This window comes from Mauremys mutica, chromosome 8, assembly GCF_020497125.1.
Source record: "Mauremys mutica isolate MM-2020 ecotype Southern chromosome 8, ASM2049712v1, whole genome shotgun sequence".
Taxonomy (NCBI): Eukaryota; Metazoa; Chordata; order Testudines; family Geoemydidae; genus Mauremys; species Mauremys mutica.
This window is the reverse complement of record NC_059079.1, coordinates 87,422,056-87,449,203: the sequence shown is the minus strand read 5'-3', so window position 1 is coordinate 87,449,203 and position 27,148 is coordinate 87,422,056. Positions and strand designations below refer to the sequence as shown.

The 27,148-nt window shown below is 39.8% G+C and overlaps 1 protein-coding gene across 1 annotated transcript in view; it reads right to left on the bottom strand.

Annotated features, from left to right (window-relative positions):
* Positions 1–27,148, bottom strand: part of GABRB2 (gamma-aminobutyric acid type A receptor subunit beta2) — a 257,236-nt gene that overhangs the window by 23,820 nt on the left and 206,268 nt on the right. Inside the window, exon 8 of the mRNA XM_045026120.1 lies at positions 1,043–1,180. Within this exon, the coding sequence (XP_044882055.1) occupies positions 1,043–1,180 (138 nt within the window). The remainder of the gene's footprint in view (positions 1–1,042; positions 1,181–27,148) is intronic.

Sequence of the window (27,148 nt, the reverse complement as noted above, 5' to 3'; positions counted from 1 at the left end):
ATGAGCAGTACGGGTATGATTCTGCTACCTCACATTGGTGTCAGTACACTGTCTTAAACAGAGTTATTTCTGATTTACACTTATGTAAGAACAAATCTAGGTGCTGTGTCCCAAATGGATCAAGCACCCAAGATTTAAGTCCCTCAAATAATAAAGAAAGTCTCCTCCTTGGGGAGAAGTGAAGCCATAAAAGAAATGTAGCGATCAAAATGGAAGGTTGGAGACCAAATAGTATTGACACTGGTTTTATTTCAATAGCTCCAGCTGGAGTTACACTCAGTTCTCCTAAGCAGTGAGCACATCTCTGTTAGCACAGTCCAGTGTCTGGAAGGTGGATTTAGAAAAGGGAAATGATAATGGGACAAATCCAAAAGGGCTCTAAGAACCATAAAAACCCAACCCACATAGAGAAAATATTAACAGGCTTTTTTTTTTATGCATATGTTACCAGTTCTGCTTCCCCTCTTTGGGCTACATAATGTCTTCCCGGCCCTGCTGGAAATCATTTCATGGTCGACCAAGGGAGAATTACAAAATCCTGTTGAATCAGGATTAGAAGCTCGTGCAGCAGAAGGTGAACTAATTTGCATAAGACCTCCGTAGCTTGGTTCCATCAACCAAAATACAGAGAAGAGAGACAGAAAGGTTTTCCTGTGGGCTAGGTTATGTCTGGAAGAATTTAGCTAGCTGAGGTGCACAGCCAATTTCTTCAGCTTTCATGGGCTAACTTACTGCAGAAGCCAGACAATATACTTTATTGGAGCGAGCCGTAATATTAGAGATTAATGTTTCCTCATTAGAATGAAAGGTCATGAGGGCCAAACACACAGGAATTCTCTGTGTCAATTCATCAGTGATGTTGTATGAACTATACTGTGAACATTCCATCAGAATATCTTATTTGCAAATTCAGAATTGTTTCTCTAAGCTATTCTTGTTAAATTTTCATTCAGATCAAGGACTGCACCCTTGCAACTAATCTATTTCTAAAATTATTTTCAGTGAGCAAATACAATTCCCCTTAAACTCCCCTTCTACAAACCTGTAGAGAAAACAACATTCTTGGTGACAAGCCTGAAGTCTACAATGGAGAATTGTGGCAGTTCAATCTTTGTCACTCCTGTGACTGCATTATCACCCCCACGCCAGTAAAATTCAATGTCATCTGTTGTGTAGCCATCTATAAAACAGGAGCAAAGGGTTATGGCTCTGATATCATGCAAAGCTGTAATGAACAGTTCAGTACATTCATTCAGGAACTTGAAGTCATGTTAATTGTATTTCCTAAAATAAAAATATGAATAATGTAACAGATGTGTACACATAGTCACCAACAATCTACACTCTAGTTATAAAGATGATTATGTCAAATGGCAATTTTAAATGTATATAATATATATATATATACTGATTCAGTCAGATAATTAATAAAATAAACTGATAAAAGGAAATTAGATTATACAAGTACTCAGTACAGGAGGAGTCCAGTATACAGTGTCTTACAGATTTACTTAATCTCAGCAATAAGAAAATAGCATGTAATATACAATATAATCAGTCTATGGTTGAATATGGAACTTCAGATTCTATATTCAAAACCTATTTTATTTGTTTTTTATTAAAAAGTAGATTCACCCTTTTATAGCCCAGAAATTAGAAGTCAAACAAAAACAGACACCATTACTGTAGACATCATAAATAAATGTGTGAGTCCCACCCATTTTGGCTGTACAGCAGCACATAAATTGTCCCTAAAGCTGTGCACATATGACATCTGCCATCTTGGCCAACACAGGGATTGACAAGGGATCCCCAGAACTGAAAGCATGAGTCTCTACAGCATGAGCTAAAGGAAGAGGCAGGCTCTGTAGCTCCTGGGTGTAACAGACTCACATCCTCTGTGGACTGGCCACAGAAGGGGGACACGGAACACACACGGACAGCAAGAGTATATAAACTAGGGCTGTAAAGCGATTAAAAGAATTAATCGCAATTAATCGCATGATTAAAAAATTAATTGCAATTAATCGCACAGTTAAACAATAATAGAATACCATTTATTTACATATTTTTGGATGTTTCCTATATTTTCAAATATATTAATTTCAATTACAACTCAGAATACAAAGTGCACAGTCCTCACTTTATTTTTTATTACAAATATTTGCGCTGGAAAAAACAAAATAGTATATTTAAATTCACCTAATACAAGTACTGATACAAGTATTGTAGTGCAATCTTTTTATAATGAAAGTTGAACTTACATATATAGAATTATGTACAAAAAATAACTGCATTTAAAAATAAAATAATGTAAAACTTTAGACTGACAGGTCCACTCAGTCCTACTTCAGCCAATCGCTCAGACAAACAAGTTTGGTTACAAGTTGCAGGAGGTAATGCTGCCCACGTCTTGTATACAATGTTACCTGAAAGTGAGAACAAGCGTTGTTCACATGTCACTGTTCTAGCCGGCATCAAAAGATATTTATGTGCCAGATGCACTAAAGAGTCACATGTCCCTTCATCTTCAACCACCATTCCAGAAGACATGCATCCATGCTGATGAAGGGTTCTGCTCGATAATGATCCAAAGCAGAGCGGACCAATGCATGTTCATTTTCATCATCAGAGTCAGATGCCACCAGCAGAAGGTTGATTTTCGGTGGTCTGAGTTCTGTAGTTTCCACATCTGAGTGTTGCTCTTTTAAGACTTCTGAAAGCATGTTCCACACCTCGTCCTTCTCAGATTTTGGAAGGCACTTCAGATTTTTAAACCTTGAGTAAAGTGCTGTATCTAACCTTAAAAATCTCACATTGGTACCTTTTTTGCACTTTGTCAAATCTGCTGTGAAAGTGTTCCTAAACCAAACATGGGCTGGGTCATCATCCGAGACTGCTATAACATGAAATATATGGCAGAATGTGGGTAAAACACAACAGGACACATACAATTCTCCCCCAAGGAGTTCAGTCACAAATTTAATTAATGTATTATTTTTTAATGAGCATCATCAGCATGGAAGCATGTCCTCTGGAATAGTGGCTGAAGTATGAAGGGGCATATGAATGTTTAGCATATTTGCCACGTAAATACTTTGCAAGGCCGGCTACAAAAGTGCCATACAAACGCCTGTTCTCACTTTCAGGTGACTTTGTAAATAAGAAACATTCATCAGTATCTCCCATAAATGTAAACAAATTTGTTTGTCTTAGCAATTGGCTGAACAAGAACTAGGACTGAGTGGACTTGTAGGCTCTAAAATTTTACATTGTTTTGGTTTTGAGTGCAGTTATGTAACAAAAAGAGCTACATTTGTAAGTTAGACTCTCAGGATAAAGAGATTGCATTACAGTACTTGTATGAGGTGAATTGAAAAATACTATTTTGTTTGTTTATTTTTACAGTGCAAATATTTGTAATAAAAATAATAATATAAAGTGAGCAGTATACGATTTTGTATTCTGCACTGTAATAGAAATAAATATATTTGAAAATGTAGAAGAACATCCAAAATATTTAATAAATTTCAGTTGGGTTCTATTGTTTAACAGTGCGATTAATCACGATTAATTTTTTTAATCGCATTTACTTTTTTTTTGAGTTAATTACATGAGTTAACTTGACAGCACGATTAACTGACAGCCTTAGTATAAACTACTAACATTAATGAAGGAGGTGCAAAAGCAAGTAAATAAACTAGGCACAATAGCTTGTAATGTACTAAAAACTCAGGAAAATAAATGTTTGTTAACTATAAAGGACAATTGTGATAGGGACAGAAATTGTATCTGTAGTCTTTGAGGGTAACTGCATAAGAAAGCTTGATGTGCAGTTGAGCATGATTGTAAAATCTTACAATATGTTAAAAATAAAGCCTTTTACATTGCTTGAACATATTTGATTTCAAGGATAATGGACATTTATAGCAAACTGGCAAAACACTGCACACTTCACAACTACCTGAAAACGTATTAAATAGTCTCCAAATCTCTTAATTTCTGATCAGCCAAGTGTAGAATAGTAGCACTGAAAAGGTAAGCAAATGTACAGTGCTTCATCAACTGATGAAGATGAGAACTCAGGAATCCTTCAGAACATTAGAATGGCTGGGTTCAAAAGCCGTCTCAACATACAGAATTAGTTTTAAAGCAGTCTCATGGTGTGCATTTTTCTATAGCACTCTTTTTGTCAGTTTCAGCTTTCTCTGAAAGTGACTGCTTTCCTTCTATATTTTAGGGTACTAATTGGAAGTCTAACACTCTTTGAGGAAGCAGACAAAGAAAATATAACAACAACAGGAGAAGTGAAAAGTAAATCAGAACACATGAAAATTTCCTCCTGCTGTAAGTGGGATATTTTCTCACTTTGGGCTCTATCCTATGAGGTGCCGAGCACCATTGATATATCACCATGCAGGATTGAGCCCCAATACATGGGGCCAAAACTCTGCATGCTATAAGATCTTGCTTTACTCAATGTGTGTGTGTGGGGGGGGAGGGTTCATGGTTTGTTAGGTTAGGGCAGAATATGGCTCAATGTGTTTTCAACTAATTTGTTATCTTTTATTCATAGTATTCATGTAACTGGCCTGATTCATTCTAGAGTAATTGCTTTTGTTTTATTCCCTTTTGAAAACTCCATGCACAACAATTTGTTAGTTAAAGTCATCCGTGAAAACAGACAAATAAGCTTTCTAATTATTGTGGACGAGTGCCATTCCAGGATGTCCCATTGTGACCGAAGGCAGCCCTGCAGGCACCCTGCCCTCAACAGTCTCTCATTTCTTTGTAATGGCTCACTCTGTAATGGGCTAGAGCACTTGAACAAGATTCTCCCTGTGTGGGGTCTTATTTAGTCTTAACCCTCCCCCCCACAAAAAAAAATCCAAAACAAACTCTGAGGGCCTCAGCCAACAGCCCCTCATCTTGGGATCTATGTAGCTTCATTCAGGTGTCTCCTCCAGGGAGCAGGAATCCCACAGTCTGCCTCTGTGCTGTTCCTAGGTGGGAACCCCAATTAACAAATGCTAAGAAAGTTGGAGAAATCAGGATATTTACCGATGTCTTGCCACAACATTTCCTTTATCCAGCCACAATTAAAAACTTTACATATTAGTCAATGATTGAATAGATTGTCAGCAATTGGCATTGACAAAAAACCTAGTCAGAAAATGGAGAAAAAATGTGCACATTTTTGTGAAATTTTGCTTTTCCTCAAAAATGTGACTAGTTTTGGTTGGCAAACGCCATTGGTAAAGGACCCAATACTTCTCCACTAGGAAGAGTAAGGATCCATAGCTCAAGATGCAGCAGGACATTCTCCCCAACATACCCAGAACCTCCATAAGTGACATGGGCTTGAGTTCAAGCAGAGAGGACCCAAAAATTGATCACTCATTTATTACAGGACATGATTTTTCTCCTTTGTTTCCCTTACAGACCTTTTCCCCGTCACATGTAGGTTTGCCAGAGGAGCCACATGTAGTTTGGATGGACAACCTTTACACCAAATAGATCATCCCTTTCGCTGCCTGTGAACTAGGCAATGCCATCAATAGGATTAAAGTTGGCAAAGTTCAGCACTGGCAAGCATCCACAGTGGTTTATTTATAGAACAGAGTCCTCATGGAAGGTCATGGTGTTTGATATTTATAAATACAGTAGATGTCTAATAGTCTAAAATAATGCAAGCCCGGGAAAGAACCAAGATCACTGCAATCTGTCGACAGAAGCCTGATCACGTTTGGTCCAGGAAGCATCAAGCATGATTGAAGAACGAATTATACTGATGCTCCTGAAGTGCTACAGTTGCCACAATAACCACTGAACAACATGCCTTTTGATCTTCAAGATCCACCTGCTGCTAGTCGTTTGCATCTTTGGAAACCATATTCTGTAGTATACTAATGGTTATACTAGAACCATTAGTATACTACAGAAAATTATCTTAATAGAAAGCTACACAGTGGACTTTAAGGTTTCAGAGCATTAATCAACAGTGCATTGTATTTAGCACACACAGGTATTTTCCTATGGATAGCAAAGCTTCTGTACAACTTTCATAGTTCAGATTGGGTTGAAATTCTTCTACTATATTGGCTAGATGATTAAAAAAGCCAAATTATATACTTACTCCAGAGATGGGAATTATTTTGTTCTGTAGGGGAAATAAAGCATTTCACAGCTTAATTATGCTTTCCTGAAAACTGCCTAATTACACAAGAACCCCCTCTCAAGCCCTCATTTTTTTCAATTAACCCTATTCTCTTTTCTCCACAACCTGGAAATATCTAAATGGAAGAATGTGCAATACTTTAAATGTTTCTTTCCGACAGAGATGGCCCGAAACTCATGGGCTCTATTAACTGCTGGACATGTTTAAGGAACACATAGGTAAAGAATACATTTTTCCCTTTGCCACATCTGGCTCTGTAATCGATACCATTGTAATTTCTGAATTCATGGACTGTAATTTATGTGGAAAATGCAACTGATAACCACTTACAGGGTTTTCCACTCCCTTTATATACATCACTCCACTATGTTACTCATGGTAAATGTGCATCACACATTGTTAGGTAAGTCCTTTGGTCCTCCAGCATCTTCCACATTAGTTTGTACGAAAACTGTTTGAGGGCGGGGGGAAATCTATCTAAAGCTGACTCCACTTATAACCAAATCTGTTGTAATTTTCCCCACTGCCATCTAGAAAGACTTTCTTTTCACGCTATGCAGCAGTTACTCCAGAATGAAGAGCAAATGAAGATCTGCCTACCAAAGGGGGAAACTGATGACAAAAAATGGGACACTGGTTACTAACAAGATGTTTCTACTCTGTGCAGAATCCTTGATTTCAAGTGCTATGAGGAAATGTGCTTCATTCTCTCTCTCTCTCAAAAAACGGGGAGAATAGGGTACGAGGTGCATGGATGGACTTTGTTAAAGATAGATTTAGGGGACCGACTACTATGTTTTCTTCTTCTTCCTTCATGTTTCATTGGAAACAATTGTCTACACATTTATCCTGAACAAAAATCCCTTATTCTATGTACTCAGGTCTCTGATCATACGTCAATGCCTAAATGGGTTTTTACCAAAGATGCCTGGAAATTCTGCAATAGATCAGGTCATCATGATGCCCTTTCCCTTCCCTATTCATGGTTTCTTTTCCAGGAATGAGGTGAACTTTTTAATGAGATATAATGTTTTCTGGTCAACCACCATCTTTGTTAAATCTTTAGAATCTAAATTTCTGTTTTTGAAGGTAAAAAATAAAAATGTAGCAACAAATGCGCCAGCACAGATCAGTAAAGAAAGGTAGTTGTATGCTACGAAAAAAAAATGTAAGAACAGTGTCCTTTGAGAGGTTATGCAAAAGGATTCTACATGATTTACTGTACAGTTTATTTTTATTTATAGGAAAATTGCTAGGAAAACATCTGCTCACACCATATTCCAAATTAACATTTATTTAATTTCAACATTAAGCTCAGGATTCTAGGAGATCTCCTCGAGCCCTCTAGGATGAATCAACAGCATGTTTTGATGTCAGGGTTAATTACTGTACTTTAGAACTATACAAAGAATAGCAAAAGAAAACAAAAAATAAATTAGCAAAACAAGTTTATTAATGTCTATAAACTGCATGCTGTGTACACATTAAAACATCAGGTTACTTTTTTTTTCATTTGGGAAAATAGATTGAAGAAAGTGTTTCAAAAACCTAAGCCAAACTTTTATGAAACACAACTTACTACAAGTCCTTTTCTGAATCTTTCCTAATGGATATTTAATTACACATCTCCCATTCAGACTTGGGTTCACCCAACGAATGGCAGTTGATTTCTCTGCCAACACTTTCTGAAAAGCATTCCAACTTTCCCTTTAGTTTCTTCAAAAAGAGTGTGTCAGTTAAACAGCTCCTGTGTTCTCAATGGGAGTTGCCTGGTGCTGAGCACTTCTAGAAATCTGGCTTCTTCATTTAGGTACCGTGAGGGGAGTTGAGCTCTTTTGAAAATCTTGCCACAAGAGTCTAAGCAAAAGATTCCAAAACATTCAATTTTGCTGTGGTAAAGCTGTGTACAACCCCTTGCTATTTAAGGCACTAAAGAACATTTATGCTACAGAGAAGTTAAAATGGGGCTTTGATGTTATGAAAAAGCTGTTAATATCTATCAGTAACAGAAGAAAGAATTTTAGGAAATGTCTACAAGTATTCAGAACCCCATTAAAACATTTCTCTCCCCCGTCTATTCAGAATGAATAGTCCCATTGATTTCATTACATGGAGGAGGAAAGAGGAATATTATGGGGGGAATTGCAAATGAATGCCATTGGGTACTGCTAAAATACCTACAGGTAATCTGAGACAAACCTAATACCTACAAAACATCAGCCAGTAAAATGAACGGATGCATTCATTTCCCCGGTGGATGTTTTGCCAGTAATATTTATAGGTCCAATTACCTGTGAACATAATATACAATGTCAGCAGGTATTTAGGCTTCAAGACATCTCTATTTGCTAGTTAAATGATTTAATGCCCAGGCAATTTTAAAGAATAATAACAGCCTGGAAAAAATATCAACTTATAACAATGATAAAGAAAACAAAAAGAATGAGTAATAGATCAATATTTCTAAATGATCAGAACACTTATGGATCCTGCACACCGAGCATGTAAAGCACACCAAGCCTAATACTTCATCATTCATTTTGTACAAGAAGATTCCTAGCAGAAGGCACTGTCTATTTGATTTAAAATGTAATATGATTGTAAGAGAATTATTGTTCTACTGTATATTAGCCTGTATCTAAGTATGTTACCAGGAATGACTGATTGCTTTCTTCTCCCCCTAAATCATCTGTATATCATCAGAAGCACGATTCACTTCACATTTAGAAAGTTTCATTTCTCGTTCCTGTCATTTGTCACACATCAGGAGTCAACCAAATCAATACATTGTTCCTGCAAATATGGGATCTGGTTCTGAGAGGAGGTAAGTATTCTTAACTCCCATTAACTTGGAGAGCAGTTTATGTTGTCTTAATACCTCACACGAAAGGGACAATGGACTATGGCATATTTTCAAAGAAGAAGAAAACACACACACAAACTATAGAAAAAGCACCATTTACTTTTTGCAATTTAACGTAAGTTGAAACATTTAAGACACCAGTTAAAACATGCAAACACTATTGCTTAAGACTGAATGGTTTTACATTTTAAACTCAAGATTTGGTTAATATATACAGTACATAAAAAAATAGCCTTTGTGAGAAGTCTATAAAATCTAATGCGAGGTTTATTGTGTGGAAGTATTTTTGTTCACACAGGGCAACAACAATCAAGACAACTGGGCTATTTTAGAGATATGCACACACACATTATATTGCATACACATCCAGATAAGGTGTGTGTATAATATATAAAAAATGGCAGGCAGTAGGTCATATTTTAGTATTTATATTATGGTAGCACTGGAGATAAGGAATTAGGTCCCCATTGTCCCCAATATATATAAAATGAAGAGGAAATTCCTGTCTCAAAGAGTTTATAATCTAAGTATAATAAACATAAACATGCCACAAAAAAGTGAGAAACTGTTAGAATCTAGTAGACAAACCCAGGTGAGGTTTCTAACTCTGGTTGTCTCTCAGCTTCAGGTGCAGTCATTGTAAGATATGAATTATCATGCTGGTCCTGTATTTGCGGAGCCACATTAAGTGCAAGGCAGCAGAAGCCTACAGCGAGCCCTTTTCAGCTACCTCCTGCTTGGTCTTGGACCAACTGCCAGGTATAAGATAGAAGGAACTGCCCCTCAAACTGGCATACACTTTCAACAGTTATTGGTGTCAGCAAGTGTGGCAGCAGAGAAGGGGCAGAACATGATCACCTCCTTCCCCCTACAGGCCTGAAGCCCCAAGACACAGACAGAATTGATGGTACATGGCCCTTCCTGTCTCCCGGCTCTTCTTTTCACACAGGTGACATGAGGCATGTCAGAATTAGGCTGCAGGTGGCTTTTGAGTGAAACATTATCCACCACAGCCACATTTTTCTTCATTATTGCGAAGAGGAGTATAAGAAGGCACCCAATATAAATATGCTGGTGAATTTTTATTACAGAAAAAAAAGCATGTTCATAACTGAGAACAAACAGGTGTTGTATTGTATACACAGAAATTATATTTTAAAATAAAAAAAAAATCTACTGACCCACTAGGAAGGAAAGACTACAAAGCTATTTTAGGTCTCATACCCTGCCTCTGTCAACCAGATTTTCTTTGGCAAGCCAAGGATGTAATCATGAAACAGCCTCCCAAAACAATAAACTGGAGAGAACTGGTGGATGAGATTAAATACTAGGTTGAATGCTTTCACTAATAATATACAAGTTTGTCAGAAGCTCTTGGGTTTAAGGCATATTAACCTATTCAAATAAACGAGTTGTTCTGTAAGAAGTCTAATTCAGGATCTTGACATTTGTAGATCCTTTACCATGGAATAAATTGTATACAGAAAAAGGGCTTGGAAGATAAAAATTTACATTTCTAGTACAGTGTATGGCTGAGTACATTTACTGTAAAGGTAACAGTCTCAATTTTTAGTTATAGAATACTTGTGCATACTACCTGCTTCAGGTGATTTCTTTACTGATGCAGTAGTTTTTAATAACCTACAATGGTATTTAAAGATTATCATCACTATTTTCAGATGGAGAACCTGATACCTAGCTATGGGTTAGTCATGGACTGTTTACTTTAACTACTTATTATTCATGATGTGTGACTGTCATTTAAATCACATAGGAGGGAGCAATGTATGTATGCATCACATAGGAGGGAGCAATAAACCCCTTGCCATAATATCTGTACATATGTACTTTTTATTTATTTAGACTTTGATCTTACACAAAGTTGACAGCACAAGCCTCCCTTTCAAACTTCTGCCTGCAATTTACATACATATAAAAACACAAGGACATACAGGACAAAGATGTAGAAGTCTGCCAAAGCAGCAGCATTCCTTTCTCCACTGTTGCCATCTATCATTTGACTACTATTCATGTGACCAATACAGGTTAAACCCACTCACTGCACTTTCCCATTACCCAGAAATCCTAGCCTCAACAGCTCCTGCCCTCTTGTAATGCCTTGTCAAATAGATGGGCATTGTAGCTTGCGTGTGTTTGTGAAAATGGGGATTACAGCACTTCCCTACCTCACAGGGGTGTTGTGATGAAAAATGAATTAGATTGTGAAGCATTTTGAGATCTATTGATGAAAGGTGCTATACAATAATAATTAATTATAGCACTGCCTATGATTAAGGATGCCTGACCCATTTTCAGTTGCTTTTAACTTTGACAAATATTAATTGTTCAGGCTGTAATTGTCTGTGCTGGGTATCTGCATGAACCTATTTTTTGTGTGTTTAGAGTCCACAACTTCCCCTGGAAGGCTATTCCACAGTTTTACTACCCTTATAGTTAGGAAGTTCTTCCTGATATCTAACCTAAATCTCCCTTGCTGCAGATTAAGTCCATTACTTTCTTTTCTTACCTTCAGTGGACATGGAGAACAATTGATCAGCGTTCTCTTTATAATAGCCTTTAACAAATATAAAGACAGTTGTCAGGTCCCCCCTCAGTCTTTTCTCAAGCCTAAACAAGCCCAGTATTTTTTAATTTCCTCATAGGTCAGGTTCTCTAAACCTTTTGATCATTTTTGTTGTTCTCCTCTGCATTCTCTCTCCAATTTCTCCACATTTTTCCTGAAGTGTGACATACAGAATTGCACACAGTATTGTACTCCAGCTAAGGCCTCCCCAGAGCCGTGTGGAGAAGAACAATTATCTCTACTTCATTCAATTATCCATCCCTTCATATGAAGCCAATCTAAATGTATGGCCCAGGTAACCAAAACATTTAGACTGGGGTTTTCAAAGGAAACAAAGGCAGTTAGACATCTAACTCACACTGAATTTCAGTGGGATTTGGACTCCTCACTCCTTTAGGCTGCTTAGAAAATGCCAGCCTTAATGAATTAATTGAAGATCTTACTTTGACCTTATAGGGTTCTTTAAAGCAGGGGAAAATCCAAGTCACCTTACTCATGTTGAAATCAATAGGACAACATGTAAATAAGGGCAATAGGATTTTGCCTATAGTCTAATTCATCTGGCGATGGAAAAAATATTGCACATGGACCATTACTAATGATCCAAGAAATATAAACAAGTTCCCCTCCCCTGCCCCAATATGTGGTCTTTCTGCACAAAAGCATTAATATTCTTTTTGCATTTAACTTCAAAAACTGCCCCCCTGGTCTTCAGGCTCTAAGAATTTAAACAGAGAGGAGGTTGTACAATTTTCTGACTACAGTGAAACTCAACTGAGTCTCCCAGCTGCCAGTTGCAGTGACCAATCAGAAGTGAAAGGGGGTGGGGCCGCCACCCTCTTTGGGTGGTACAACAGCAGGACCAACACAAAAAAGCCTTGGCAACCAGAACTCTGGGCCTGAAGCTTCCAAGCTGGGACAGTGGGTTCTGGGGACCAACCAGAATCCAGGACAGCTGGGAGGGATGTGCTTGTTTCAAAAACTATTTTGAAAGTGCTTGCAGGTAAAAAAAAATAGTTACTTGTGCTTTAAATACCTTTGAAATGTATTTAAATGCAAGAACTAAGTACAGAGTATTTAAAGTACTTAAGTGGAAATATGTAGAGTAAGTGCAAATGATGTAAGTGCAAAAGTACTTCAGGCCCTGAGTTCTGGCTGCAAGGGCCTTTTTTTTTTTTTTTTTTTTTTTTTTTAAGTACAAATGTACTTAAGTACATGGGAACACTGATGCATGTGCGCGTGCACATACACATACACACACACATACAAATAGCCTTTAAGTAACTTTGTGGCCTCAGATCCCTGATGATATATTCTCACTGCATCTGCTCCTTCTAGCACATGTTCACTTTTTGTCTGCATACACCTTATACATGGCTTTCTTCTACTGACAGGGTACTCAGGTTTCCCCTTCATGGAGTGTAGTGTTGACGGCAGACTATCAGCTTTTTTATTAACTGCATCTGCAACATCTTTGGACTCGTTCCTTTTTTTGAAAGAGTTGATGTCAAGAATGGCATCACCTTAGAACAAAATGGCACAAACCTCTCAGACATAAAGAATATAATTTTCATTCTTTTCCTTAAGGCATTGTCTCTTTCTTCCTGGAATGAGACTTTAGTTTTCCTCATACACATTATTTTTTTCTACTGCAATGAATGTGAAATGTACACAGAAAATATCATATTAAACAGAGTTTTCATTTTGGAAAATTCACAAAACAAATCAGTTTATATTACTAACCTACAGCCAAGTGTCAGACTGCATTTAATTCCGTATTAATCCTCCAACAAACTACAAAACTGATTTACAAACACACAGTTGGTTGTGCCTAGCACATCAGGACTGACCAGAGTTCTAAAAAGTTAAATTTCTTTATATCTGAGGAACACTTGAATAAGAAAAGAAGGTTGTTGCCATTTTTTAATTAAATACTCTTTCACAGCAACATATTCAATTTCAGTAATATTATAATTTAAAAGTTTATTAGGTGGACTACAAGGATGCTAAATAATTATGAGTCAAAGATATTGGAGTGTCCTCATAAATTACTTTCTGAGCATCTAAGTAGGTGTGGTGAGAAGTACATGTTTACTACTCTTAAGAGGAGTTTTCAAAGGCATAAAGGTGAATTGCAGTATCAAAGAATGGAGTTGTTATGTATCTCTGTTTCGATGAATGATATTTGGATGGTAACAATTTGCTATTTAAATTTGAATCTCTATCAGTTGGAAGTAATCAGTGAAGATTTAATATAGTAACAGCAATCTCATTCTTATGTATATGTGATCTATTTTGTACCTATTTCATCACTGATTGAATCAACTTTGCTTTAGAAATCTCAATTTCTAAAAGACATGCAATCAAATACTAGCAGTTTCTAAACAATATCTAAATATACAATCACAAAAAAATAGCAAATTTGATCTTTTCATAGCAGTGCCCAATATGAAAATACAAATATGTTTCACTACTACATAGAATGTTGATGAAGTTCCAAAGCACAAGAAATGTCACACCATCATTCATAACTATCTTCCACACACAGGTCAAAAAAAGGTGAAATGGAAGAAATAAATATTCTCTTCAACATCTAAAGGTTTGCCATGAAAACTTACTTAAAGAAAAACAATATCCATTTTGCTCATCCCAGCAGAATTAAGGTTCAGGAGGAAAAAACAAAACAAAACACCTTTCACTATAAAGAAATTGTGAACTGCACTAAATGGAACTATTAATCCATGTAGGGGATCACTGTTATACCTTCCTGCTAGGAAGGTCATCAATACCACTGCGTCAATCTAAATACAAATTTCAGAGTGGAGATGCCAGTCTAAAAGGCAGAAATCAACAGAGAAAATGAAACACCCACTAGCTGGATATGGAAGTGTGCCATTTGGCGTTTCACAGATACCAAGCAGATCTCTGAGTTATCAGCATCTGGACAATCAACCAATTCATCAAGAACATCAATATCATTCCAGATTCACCAAACAGGGTACAATAGACTTAGGGCTAAAGTAAATACTACAATTTCCATTATTTTTATACCTTCTAGGTTATAAAATCATCTCCTAAAATTGAATTTTCATGTTCATGAACCACTTCTTATCATTCTTCAGGACTCAAGTATAAACTGGATTCTTTCTACTTCTAACCTTCCAAATTATCAATATCTCACAGTATCAGCACTGTTCTTAGAAATGAAGTATTGTAGCCATGTCAGTCCCAGGATATTAGACACACAAGGTGGGTGAGGTAGTATCTTTTTTTGGACCAACTTCTGTTGGTGAGAGAGATACACTTTCGAGATACACGGAGAAGAAGAGCTTGGTGTAGCTTGAAATCATGTCTCTCTGACCAACAGAAATTAGTCCAATAAAAGATATTACCTCACTCACCTTGTCTCATAGAAATGAAGACTGCTGTATGGAGAGACCAGAAACATAAGCCCAGATGGTGCATAACGAACATCATACATTTGAAAACCACTTAAATAAGATAAAGAATGCCCTTAATTGAATATTTTGAGGCACCACAACTAGTTTAAGAATCCTAGCACTGTCTTTATTTCCAGATCATGTCCACAGCAGTAAGCGCTCTGTATCAGATCTTGCAGTAGCATTTTCTCCTTGAAAAATACTACAACTGAAAAGAATTTTAAAATAAAACTGAGCTAGAAAGAAGTTTAAATGCTTATGACTGATTCAGAATGCCTAGATATTGCCCTTTTCACTACAAACTCTGCTCTTCCTCACCAGACCCTGAATCTTCAATATACAGAGTGTACCAGATACATTCATACACAGTGCCGAGTGTGTGACAGATGACATGATACATCAGATTCAAAATTTTCATCTGAACCCAACTCTGTGAATGAATCATTTATTTATTAAGGATTAACTGGGTCATTATATTAAATCCTCCCTTAAACTGGTGGACATGTGTTTCATTTGACTAACATTTCCACTGGATTTGCATTGCATTCTGTTCACTTGCTTCTTAAGGGATTACATAACCTAACATGTACAGTATAAAATCAACTCTCTATTTCATTTCAAGATCTGTAGCCTGATTTTCTGCATCTTCAAATTCACTAGTCCATTATGACTGGATGCATTCATGAAGACTAGCAAGTCATCACCATCAATAGTGAGGAGGCCGCAGTTGAGTCCTGAGATGTATGTGAATCTAAGTGGTGAAAATCCATAGGTACCGAGGTGGTAAGTTCAACCCTGCTGTTCAGTGAAGAGAACACTCACTGCCAGTGCTGCCTAGCGGTTGGGTGGGGGTATGGCAGGCTGACTTCCTCCCATCCCAGGCATTTCCCTTTTCCACTGTAACTCCACCCTGCAGTGGTCTGTCCTTTCAGGGTAGTCTACACAGCAAAGAAAAACCTGCAGCTGGCCTGTGCCAGTCGATTCAGGCTCACAGGGCTTGAGCTGCAGGGCTTTTTCACTGCTATGTTGTCACAGTCCTTCCCATAACTGCTAAGTCCAGGTCAGGACTTGGAGAGACCTTGTGATGACTTTAGACACCACAGGCTATTTATTTAGTCTTGGAGTTAGATCATTTACAGGATCTGTCTATATCCAGAGTCCTTAGTAAACGACACTCTTCATATTCACTACGACTGAATCCTGACTTTCCTCGATCACATTAGAGATGGAGTTGAATAGGCTTCAGCACATAGGTGCTTATCCAAACCAAGCTTCTGAATCTTTTGAAGATTACCACCCATTGGTACCCTGCATGGAAAACTGAGTATCTCTGTGGTCAACATATATATTCTTAAAAACATAATGCAACCAGCAATATAGCTCAAACAGTTATGCATGAATGTCTCAGTCCTCACCATTTCTCAGCTATGAACCAGGTACTGTACATGAACAAAGTGTAATGGGATGTCTCTGAACATCTTGGTATAAGGCCACTAAGTCTGAATTTAGAAGCCCATGTTAAGCTATTTTTTCAGATTTTGTGCCTGATGACTATTGTTCCCATGTCCACACTATGGGTCACATTTTCCAAAGGGCAGTCTCCCCTTTGAAGGAGCAAATTTCCCCCACAAAAAATTTCATCCACAATTGAATTGGACACGTTTGAGTGTATGTGCCTCCAACTATCTGATTGCGAGAGTTAATCAGATACCTAGGAGTACAATTACTTAGCTTTGCACTGAGGATACACTTTGTCAGTGTAAACTGCATTTAGGCCAGTCCTTATCTTTTCTGAAAATGTATCCCTGATACTGAATAGTGCCAGAATTTGTCTATATCTAATAGAAATTTATTCCACAGAAAATTGATGTGCAAACAAATATATTCTCTGGAAATAAAGAGGGGTTAATTTAAAAACAACTTTTTTTTCACACATTAAAACAATTATTAGAATTTACAAGACATATAAATTTGAATCAATGTGTTTTGGACACTGCTCCCCTTATCTTACTTAAAATGTTGCTGGTGTACCAAAATTGCTATTGTGAGTTTCCAAGGTGACCATTAAAAGTGCTATTAATGAGTCATATGAGGGAAGAATGACAACACAATCGTCAGCTCAAATGTTGTTTGTATATAAATACACTGGTTCTCAATGCCTAGGTTCTCAATGACCCCATCAATAGCCTAGAGTTCTAATGGTGCTGTACATTAAAAAACAAAAGGAAAAAATGCACAACATCTGGCAACCTTAATATATTAATAGCAAAACTGCATTAATACTCCACTTTGCTTAATTATTCCATAGCTATATTAAAAATCCAAAGCCGCAAGGAGAAAAACAATCTGTAGAAGGAAGCCCTGCTGATTGGTGTTCATGCTGTTTGTTCAATTTAGGAAAAGATTATTCATTAAGATCTGTTCAGTTGCAACTACTTGCGAGGCAATGTTATGACAAATTACCTCATCCTTACCTGCAGTATTCCGGGCATTACAACTTCTAAAAAGACTAACTATTTTAAAGAATATGTTTGATTATGGGGGGAAAGGGATGCTGTTCTACCCTATTCCTGGGGGTGGGGAGGAAAGCCCTGCAAAAATCATTAAGTTAAGGAGTTAAGGTTTTAAATAGGTATAATCAACTGGTTAAGAAAAAAAGCCACAATTGCACATGGGTCAGAGTTAGGGTTGTCTCTGGACCCTTAACTATGAATTTCCAGAAATTATTTTCTTTTAATAACACAGGTTACTATAAAAGTTCTTTTGTTACATATGATATATAGTTGCAAACTTTTTCTTAGCCTAGACATTTGTCTGGATACTTCCCTTCTTTTCATAATGTTGTCAAGGAGAATTACTGGTACTCTTTCCACATGGAACTATTTACACACTAAATGTGTAAAACAGAACACAGCTATTTTGAGCAGGTGCTTGGGGCGGCCAAGGGGAAGGGGTGGCAGGTCAGGCTCTTCGGAGGCAATTCGGCAGCGAGGGACCCGCCGCTGAATTGCCGACGACGAAGAAGGCAGCATGGCGCGGTGGAGTTGTCTCCGATCGCGGCTTTTTTTTCTTTCTTTCCCTGCCGCATGGGGTGGCAAAACCCCTGGAGCCGGCCCTGGTTGGGACAGCACCAATGTTTCTTCAAAGCTACAGTAAATTTCACAGAAGTCTTCACACAGGTTGGTTTGGCTCTGAATTTGGAGTGATCATTAGACTGCTCCTGCTGATTTCTCAAATTCTTTTAATAACACAGGTTACTATAAAAGTTCTTTTGTTACATATGATATATGATATATAGTTGCAAACTTTTTCTTAGCCTAGACATTTGTCTGGATACTTCCCTTCTTTTCATAATGTTGTCAAGGAGAATTACTGGTACTCTTTCCACATGGAACTATTTACACACTAAATGTGTAAAACAGAACACAGCTATTTTGAGCAGGTGCTTGGGGCGGCCAAGGGGAAGGGGTGGCAGGTCAGGCTCTTCGGAGGCAATTCGGCAGCGAGGGACCCGCCGCTGAATTGCCGCCGACGAAGAAGGCAGCACGGCGCGGTGGAGTTGTCTCCAATCGCGGCTTTTTTTTCTTTCTTTCCCTGCCGCATGGGGCGGCAAAACCCCTGGAGCCGGCCCTGGTTGGGACAGCACCAATGTTTCTTCAAAGCTACAGTAAATTTCACAGAAGTCTTCACACAGGTTGGTTTGGCTCTGCATTTGGAGTGATCATTAGACTGCTCCTGCTGATTTCTCAAATTCTTTCTACCTGCGTTTACTGCTCGAAGGCAAGGGCCTGGAAAGTCTGTTACTACCGCAGAAGGGAACACACTGCTTAGCAGGCAGAGGCCCAGATGCTTTGCTAGGATACTGAAGTAGTTGAGTAAATTTCTACATCCCCCAATTCCTCCTGTAAGGATCCAGTTTGAAAAAAGGGGGATACAAACATATCAGATGTTTTGTGTTGCGAACAGGCCCGCCGATGGGGGAGGAGGGGGGAAGGCGACAATTGCCCAGGGGCCTGGGCAATTCAGAAGGGCAGTAGTGGTGGCCAGGGGCCCCGGGCCCTTTTGAATTACCCAGGAGGGCTGCAGGGCTCCTAGGCGTGCTCGGGGTGATACCAGTGGCGGCGAAGGCAGCCAGGCGGGCATGTGGAAGCCCTGCCTTAAGAGAGTCAATTATTATTCAGGTTTAGTTTTGATTTTCAGGTCCCATACAACTGAAACAAACTTTTAAAATAGTTTTCAGAGCATCCTTTCAATTTAATATTTCCTTTGCTTAATATCCTCTTTTCCACCCTTGCTGGTCCTGTATTGCTATTCTCAGATTTCTCTTGTATGGTACCATTCAGGCACTATCATCTTCAAAATTCAGAAAGCAAGCAAGCAACAGCTCCTTCCTCATGTTGAGAGAATCCTTTGGAATGCATTTCTGAAAATCTGTGTTCACCTGAGAGTTAATTCCTGGCTTGCACAGCTAGAGACGGTACCTGTAATTGAGGCAGTTGCCATAAAGCCCTGGTGATACCAAGTTTTTAAGGAGCTGTATTCCACCAGTAGGATTTTAACCTGCTCATGAGACTTTTGTTTTCTTCCAGTTCTAGTATCATAACTATGTCAATATGCAAATGTATATTACATAAAGTTGCCTCATGGGCTGGAAAAGCAGGATATCTGCATGTAAATGTTCATTAAAAAGAACCAACAACAATATTTTAACATACATAAAAGGTAATCAGCCTCAAATACAAGAGTTAATACACTATTTTTTATGCTGAGAACCCCATGTAGACTGTACGTCACTTGTGCCTTTCAAATAGATGCCTTTCTTAAAAAAATATACCAACAGCTAAACACATGAATAATAAAATAATGTATAATACACAATGCAGCAATGAAACCACTATTAACATTTTATAATCACTATATTTTCAGAAGGACACATCTGCACAGCTTCACTAATGAAAAGACTGATTAAGATGCAAATTCTGTTCCCATTTTTTTTTTAAATTGCCCAGCTATATTTGCTTGGAAGATTATACAGTGAATCAAACTTGTTACTAACCCCACTCCTCTGCTCTCTTCTGCTGCCCAGAACCTCTTACAGCAGCAAATCTCTCCTCCATCCCAACATATACACACAACCCAGTGCTCATCTACATGATACACCATATCACCAACTACACTGTAATTATCAGTTTCAATGCCTCCCTGCCTAGAAAGTGCCACTCTTTACTTGTCTGTCAAATTCCTCAACCGGAAGAATGATTATTTGTGGGAAATGGATCAGCACATGAAAGAGAGAGGGCTCTGTAGGGTATGAATGCACAACCCACAGAAGCCAGTCTCCCAGCCCGGGCTGACAGACTCATGCTAGTACTCTAAAAATAGCTTTGTAGACAGTGCTTTGAAATTGTGGCTTAGGGCTGGAGCTTCAGCTCTGAAGCCCACTCAACCGACTAGGCTGGGTCCTGTGCCACTAAAAATTGCTTTGCTCCCTTGTTTCGTATCAGCTAAAGTTCTCTACTTTTTGGGGCATGCTGTCAACCTTATCTTCGTTTCTTGGCCATTTGGAGGTGGATGAGAAAGGGATGGAGTGGGATTCTGGCGGCAATTTTGTCCATGGGTTTATTAAATCATTGTTATATTTATTGAGCATTGGCCTGCTAAACCCAGGGTTGTGAGTTCAATCCTTGAGGAGGCCACTTAGGGATCTAGGGCAAAAATTGGTCCTGCTAGTGAAGGCAGGGGGCTGGACTTGATGACCTTTCAAGGTCCCTTCCAGTTCTAGGAGATTGGTATATCTCCAATTATTACCTATTACCTAGGGTTGTGTTGCATTGAGGTAATTGTTGGGATCTGTTTATTTTGTAAGATGACAGATTTTTATGATTGTAAGTTTTATTAATATTATTGTATGAGATAACATTTTTGTCTGCAACAGCCCACCACCAATCTCTCCCCTCTTCAATGCCCCAAACTAAATTCACAACCAGTAGTCTTGCAGGCCTTTCTTGCAGGGCTTTATTTATTTTCCAAAATCAACAAACCAAAACGAAAAATAATATTAGGCAATTACCCAGCTGGCCTTAGTCTTTGCCCTCAAGGTCTTTCCTCCTGTCTCTGGCAGTGCCCCAGCTCTTAGAGGGGCAAGCCAGCCTGTTAAGTACCACTGAGTCACAGCCTGGAAATGAGGGCAGCGAAGAGTGGCACTGCTACAGAGTAAGCAACAGGAGCCAGGACTGCCCGGGGAGGGGGTTGGGGGGGCAAGTGCGAGTGAAGGACCCCACTCCAGGCCCCCACGAGAGTTTTTCAGGGGCCTTGGAGTGGGGTCCTTCACTCGCTCCGGGGACCTCGGAAAACTCTCGCGGGGCCTGGGCCCCCAGAACTTCTTCTGCTCCGGGTATTCGGTGGCAATTCGGCAGCGGAGGGTCCATCCACTCCGGGACCTGACGCCGAAGAGCCCCGAAGACCTGCGGCGGGGGGTCCTTCCGCCACGGGGCCTGATGCCGAAGTGCCCCGAAGACCTGCGGCGGGGGGTCCTTCCGCCTCAGAACCCCAGGCCCCCTGAATCCTCTGGCGTCCCTGACAGGAGTCACTCAAGCTTCAGTGTGGCCGAATAGCTCCCAGAGCTGTCTATTGCGATAGGGTGACATGCACTCTGCTACACACCTACCCCAGCCCCTTGTGCAGCCCGCCAGCTCTACTGACTGGCGTGTGAAAGGGAGCAATGGCTCTGCCCTTTGGGGCAACATTAGCCTGTAGGGAGAGTAGAGACAGACCAGTCCTTGTGTTCCCTTGTGGAAAGGGACTGCAAGAGACAAAGGATGGTGCAGCAATTAGGGTGCTAGCCTAGGACTTGGGAAAGCTGGGTTCAATCTCATGCTCCAGTGCAGACCTCATGTGTGACCTTGCAGAAATCAGCTTGCCTCACTGTAAAATGAAGATACGTCCTCACGGAGCTATTGTGAAACACTTTGAGATCTACCGATGAAAAGCACAATGTAAGTGCCAAGTATTATACATGGAGCATGCAAGGGGTTAATCCCCCCCATTATGTACCCATGTCAGAGCTAGACAGAATCTTGCTCCCAGTTTATAACATATTTAGAGATCCTAAGACAAAAGCTGTGAAGTATTCATATTTATGACCATTATTACAGATGTTCGAGTGAAGGAATTGAGTTTTAGCAAAGAAAAAACACAAAAAACTGTTTAAGTCTGTTAAGGGCTAACAATGCAGGATAGTCTTCAAAATGGCAATATAAATACATTCTAAAAATACATAGTTGAAAGCCTGCCTTGACTCTGCCCTTGCCCAATCTTAGACCCAAATTCTGGTAGGGTGGTTGATCCCCACTATGCTTGGAAAAACATGGACTTCAGTGGGATTCCACATGGGCCACACTCTCCATACTGCTGCCACAATCTGGCCTTGTCATAAATGGGTACTATATGGGTAGGTCTATACTTACGGTGGCATGTAGAGTACAGACACTGCACAACCAGTTAGCCTGGGTATAAATAGCAATGTAGGCAAGTAGAGTGCCCTACACCCCTGAACTCTAAAGTATGTACCCTACACACCCAAGCAGTGCCTCCCTCCCTCTACACGGCTCTTTTTAGCACTGTAATGTCCCACTGCTGGAGCCCTTCCCTGCTACAGTGAAAGAATCTGGCAGCAGGGAAAGGCTCGGGCAGGGATGAGGAAATGGGAAAGGCTCCAGCAGCTCCCCCTGATGGAGCTGCAGTGATGGGGAAAGGCTCTGGCAGCTCCCCCCATTGGAGCTACACATGGCAGTGAGCATGGCTGCAGCTTGCCTTTCACTGTGGCTTGTAGGTACACACTGCTGCAAGCTTAGAAAAGGTCTGTGGGTGATCCTTTAATAGGATAAAGCCTATATACAGGCTCTTATGCTGTTTTTACCACCGGTATAACAAGGAAAAAAGGCAGAGATAGAGGAAAGGAGTATGGCCAGCTGATCTATCACAGGGCAAGGGACCAGCCTAGAGGTCTGCTCTGGAGTAATTTTAAAGCCAGACCCAAGCCAGAGTAGACCACAGCCAAACTTAACTCAAGGCTTAGCATATCAAGTTGTTTTCATATCTGACCCGAACCCAACACTTGTAGTCAAATCCTGTTGGGTTGCAAGGGTCTAGCCAAAGGTTCAGACTCCATTTTCCTTTCTTTGTTTCCTCTGCAGAGCTGCTGGATCTAATTGCCACATGGCCCAATCTCTCCCCCCGCCCACCGGTCCCCTGGCTGCTGCTCGCTACCCTGGCAACGTGCACCCAAAGGGCAGCCAGGTCTGTGCCCCAGGTTGCTCCCATCAAACTTCTGTCAGAGCCACCTCACCCTTGGGGCTAAGCTGGGCAGGGCTTCCAGCTCCCCATGCTTGCAACCTATCTCCTGCCAGTGGATTTGGCATGGTGGCATTGCCTTGCTGCATGGCGTGTGCTGCAGAGTGAGAGATGGTGCGACCCACCAGCATGCTCACTCCTCAGCACGCACAGCGAGGTGGCAGTGGCTAGCAGGTGATGGGCATGCAGCTGCCGGCACCCCAAACCCCTGGGCAGGAGGAGGGGATCAGAAACAACGCCCAAGAGATCCGGGTTGTTTTCATACCCGACCTGAACCCGACATTTGTATTTGGGTCCATTTGGGTTTGGGTCGAGTTGCAAAGCTCTGATCAGAGGAGTGCAAAGGTGAGCTTTGAACTACACACTTCCCTGTCCTGTGCTCTTGTTCAGACACACCACAGAATCTGGCAGACAGCCTTATTATGTATATAGATGATATCCTCCTATGGATTAAAAGCCCCTTGCCGTCCTTTATAAAATGGATCAACATCTATGAACGACTTGCTAGCTACAAAATTAATTGAGGAAAATATAATCTGTTTAGAATTTCTTGATGTTAAATACATGACAACTTGGCCACACCCTTTCTTTCTATAGTATGTGACAAAAATCACATACCTTTGACTAAAGCAATAATCTGAATTAAAATCAAATCAAATAAACTGCAAATCTGGAATGTGCTGATCAAGACCTGCTGCTTCTCTACCAAAATAAATCCTTTCATGCCCTTGTTCATTACAAGTACTTGATGCTTTATTTAATGAGGAACACAGCAACATTTTGTTAAATTGTTAACATTTTCTGTAGGATATGCAGCATGCCTAGTTTGTCTAAGGGTCAACAGCTGAGGATCTGAAATTCATATAATACCATCATTTTGAAAAGGGCAAACTGTCGTGATCAGGGTGTGGGTGGTCAAACCTAAAGGTTAGAGTAAGGTGCCAACCCAGGAGTCAGAGCTGGATACAGAGTCAAGGGTAAGGCACAGGAGCAGGGACCTGGAGCGAGGAAAGCAGGAATAGGAAGAGATTGGTGTCTGGGATAAGGAGAACAGGAACCAGGAACAGGCAGGGAAGAAGGCAAGGAAGCAGAATGGGTTCATAGTGCAGACAGTCAAGGATTCCTCTCGTTACTCAAACAACTTCCTAGGCCTATTCCTGGTTTAAATAGTGCTCCCCAGCCAATCGGGATGCTGGACATTTCCCTCAGATCAGGAGCTTTGGGGGTAGAGCCCTTTGTGAGCTAGTGCTTTGCTGGTTCCTTTCTCCAGTTGCTCAGCTGAGATGTTGGGTAGCAGCCAGGTTCAAGGTCCATGATCGCTAACACCAACAGGCCAAAAGCAAACTAAACCATTAAAAGAACATTGGAGGTGTTAAAAAACTAACAAAAACAACACCGAAACAGATCTTTTTTCCACCCAAAATGTTCACAAATATACGTCCCTATTTTCACTGAAAAATTTCAGATTTAGAAATTTTTGACCAGATCTAAATTACACAATTTAGTAAACTGTGGGATAATTCTTATATTATATATACATATTACACACACACACATATACACAAATGCATTATACATATAAATGTATCAGAAAGTTGGCACTTCTGTTTTATGTGCTCTTCATCAAAGGCATTACATGTGTCAAAATTTCACAGCAATGGAATAAAATAGAACTTGCATTGAAAAACTGTATATAAGGGGAAGAAAGGGTTGTGGGGGAAGTAATAGATACTCAGCTGGTGTCAACTGTCAGTGTAACTATGAATCTGATATGTGGACTTTTTTCAGGCTGTGGAAAGAATCAGAGAAAACTCCATAGCTATCATATTGGTTAATTACTTTTAGTTATTTGAATGGTTATGACAATATTAGTAAATAGCTGATTTCTGGTCAATATGGTAAGTTGGGAAGAACTCACTATTAAAAGGGAAAATTAATTCAGATATGGAAAGTCCAGGATCATTTGAGCATCTAAGCTCATAGATGACAACCACAGTGCAAAATAGATAAATTCGGAAAAATGAGCCTTGGAATAAAGATTAAAAAGAGTAGATAATTCCTAAACTAGAAGATAGTTTGGAATACAGACTGAGAAAGGCATTTGGAAAAACATTTAATTTTCAGCCTTACTTGTGGGTTCAGTAAGTAATTAGGTTGCTGAGATTTATAGCAAGCTAAATATAATTTAAACCAAAGAGGCAAATGTGTGTAAATAAACATATCCTATCCTCAGAGGTTAAGAAGAACAATTTTTCTCCTTTCACCATTCACAAATCAAAATTTACATTAAATTGCAGCAAGGGAGGTTTAGGTTGGACATTAGGAAAAACTTCCTAACTGTCAGAGTGACTAAGCACTGGAACAAATTGCCTACAGAGGTTGTGGAATCTCCATTATTGGGGATTTTTAAGAGCAGGTTGGAGTCCAGCCATTGGACAAACACCTGTCAGGGATGGTCTAGATAGTATTTAGTCCTGCCATGAGTGCAGAGGACTGGACTAGATGACCTCTTGAGGGCCCTTTTAGTTTTCTGATTCTATGAAGTCTTCCTGAGGACTTAAAGCTGCTTTGACACTGCAGGGTCACGCGATCATGTCACCTGGTACTGGACTCAATCTTGGGCTGCTAGTATTTTTCCACAAAGGGGGTGTGGCTCAAACTGGGAATCAGAGGATTCCTTTGTAAATCCTATTTAAGGCAGGGGAGTGAGTTAATTAGGGTTGGTTCTTTACTGAATCTCCGCCCAAGATGACTGGTGAAAACACCCAAGACTGATCTGGGGAAGAAAGGACTGGACCCAGTCTAGAAGGTGTCTGGCGTGTGAAAGGAACACCTGGAGTTCTGAGCTGCAAGCAAGAGCAGTTTGTCTTCAAGAAACTGCAACCTGCTTAAAATAACATTTAGGGTGAGAATTTACTACTTGTAGCCAATGCATTAATATTCTTTCTTCCCTTTTCTGGGAAACATCTGGGACCAGATCCTACCGCCTTACTCAAGATGACCTTATTCCACAAGAAGCTCTATTGAAATCAAAGCAAGTATGCATACTACTTATAATGAATAAGTGCAGCAAGAATTATTCCTTAGACTGGGACAAACACAGGCCTGGTTACAGTATCCACTACAATGTCGTAATAATAGACTGTGCGTTGTTTAGTGTAGATGAGAAAGCTGAATGGCTCTGGAACCACTCCTAAAAGGTAAGGAAAAGACAGTGCAGATCAAACCTGTCTGGCTTTTTCTTGCACAGATTTCCTCAACTCTGGTACACTCCCAACCTGCTTCACACTCCTGGAGTTTGTGCCATTGCGTGTTAGTGAGGAAAGTCAGTGTGTGGTGATGTGACTACAGACAGGCCTTTCTGGCCAATTTTGACCCTCCAAACTAATAAGCACAGTAAACATTTGGGACACTACAATTTATCTCCTCTCAGCTGCAGGATTAATGAAAATATGCTTTTGAGCCAGCGGGGCTGCCACCTTCCATAAAGGCAAAATTCTTCTTCATTTCAGCCAGTGCTGGAGAACGTTGGGGATGCAAGAAGGACAAGAATGAGGTGGAAACTTAAATGTTACACCTACTGTAGCTGGGTAAATACAATATACATCAGTAACAATTATATACCATGCACTTTTATGTCCAAGACCAGCCCAGTGGTCTAATGGCAATGTAATGCAAGGGCTAAGAGTTTGGAACAGAGTTTAGTCCCTTGTTCCTTTGGATGATATGGC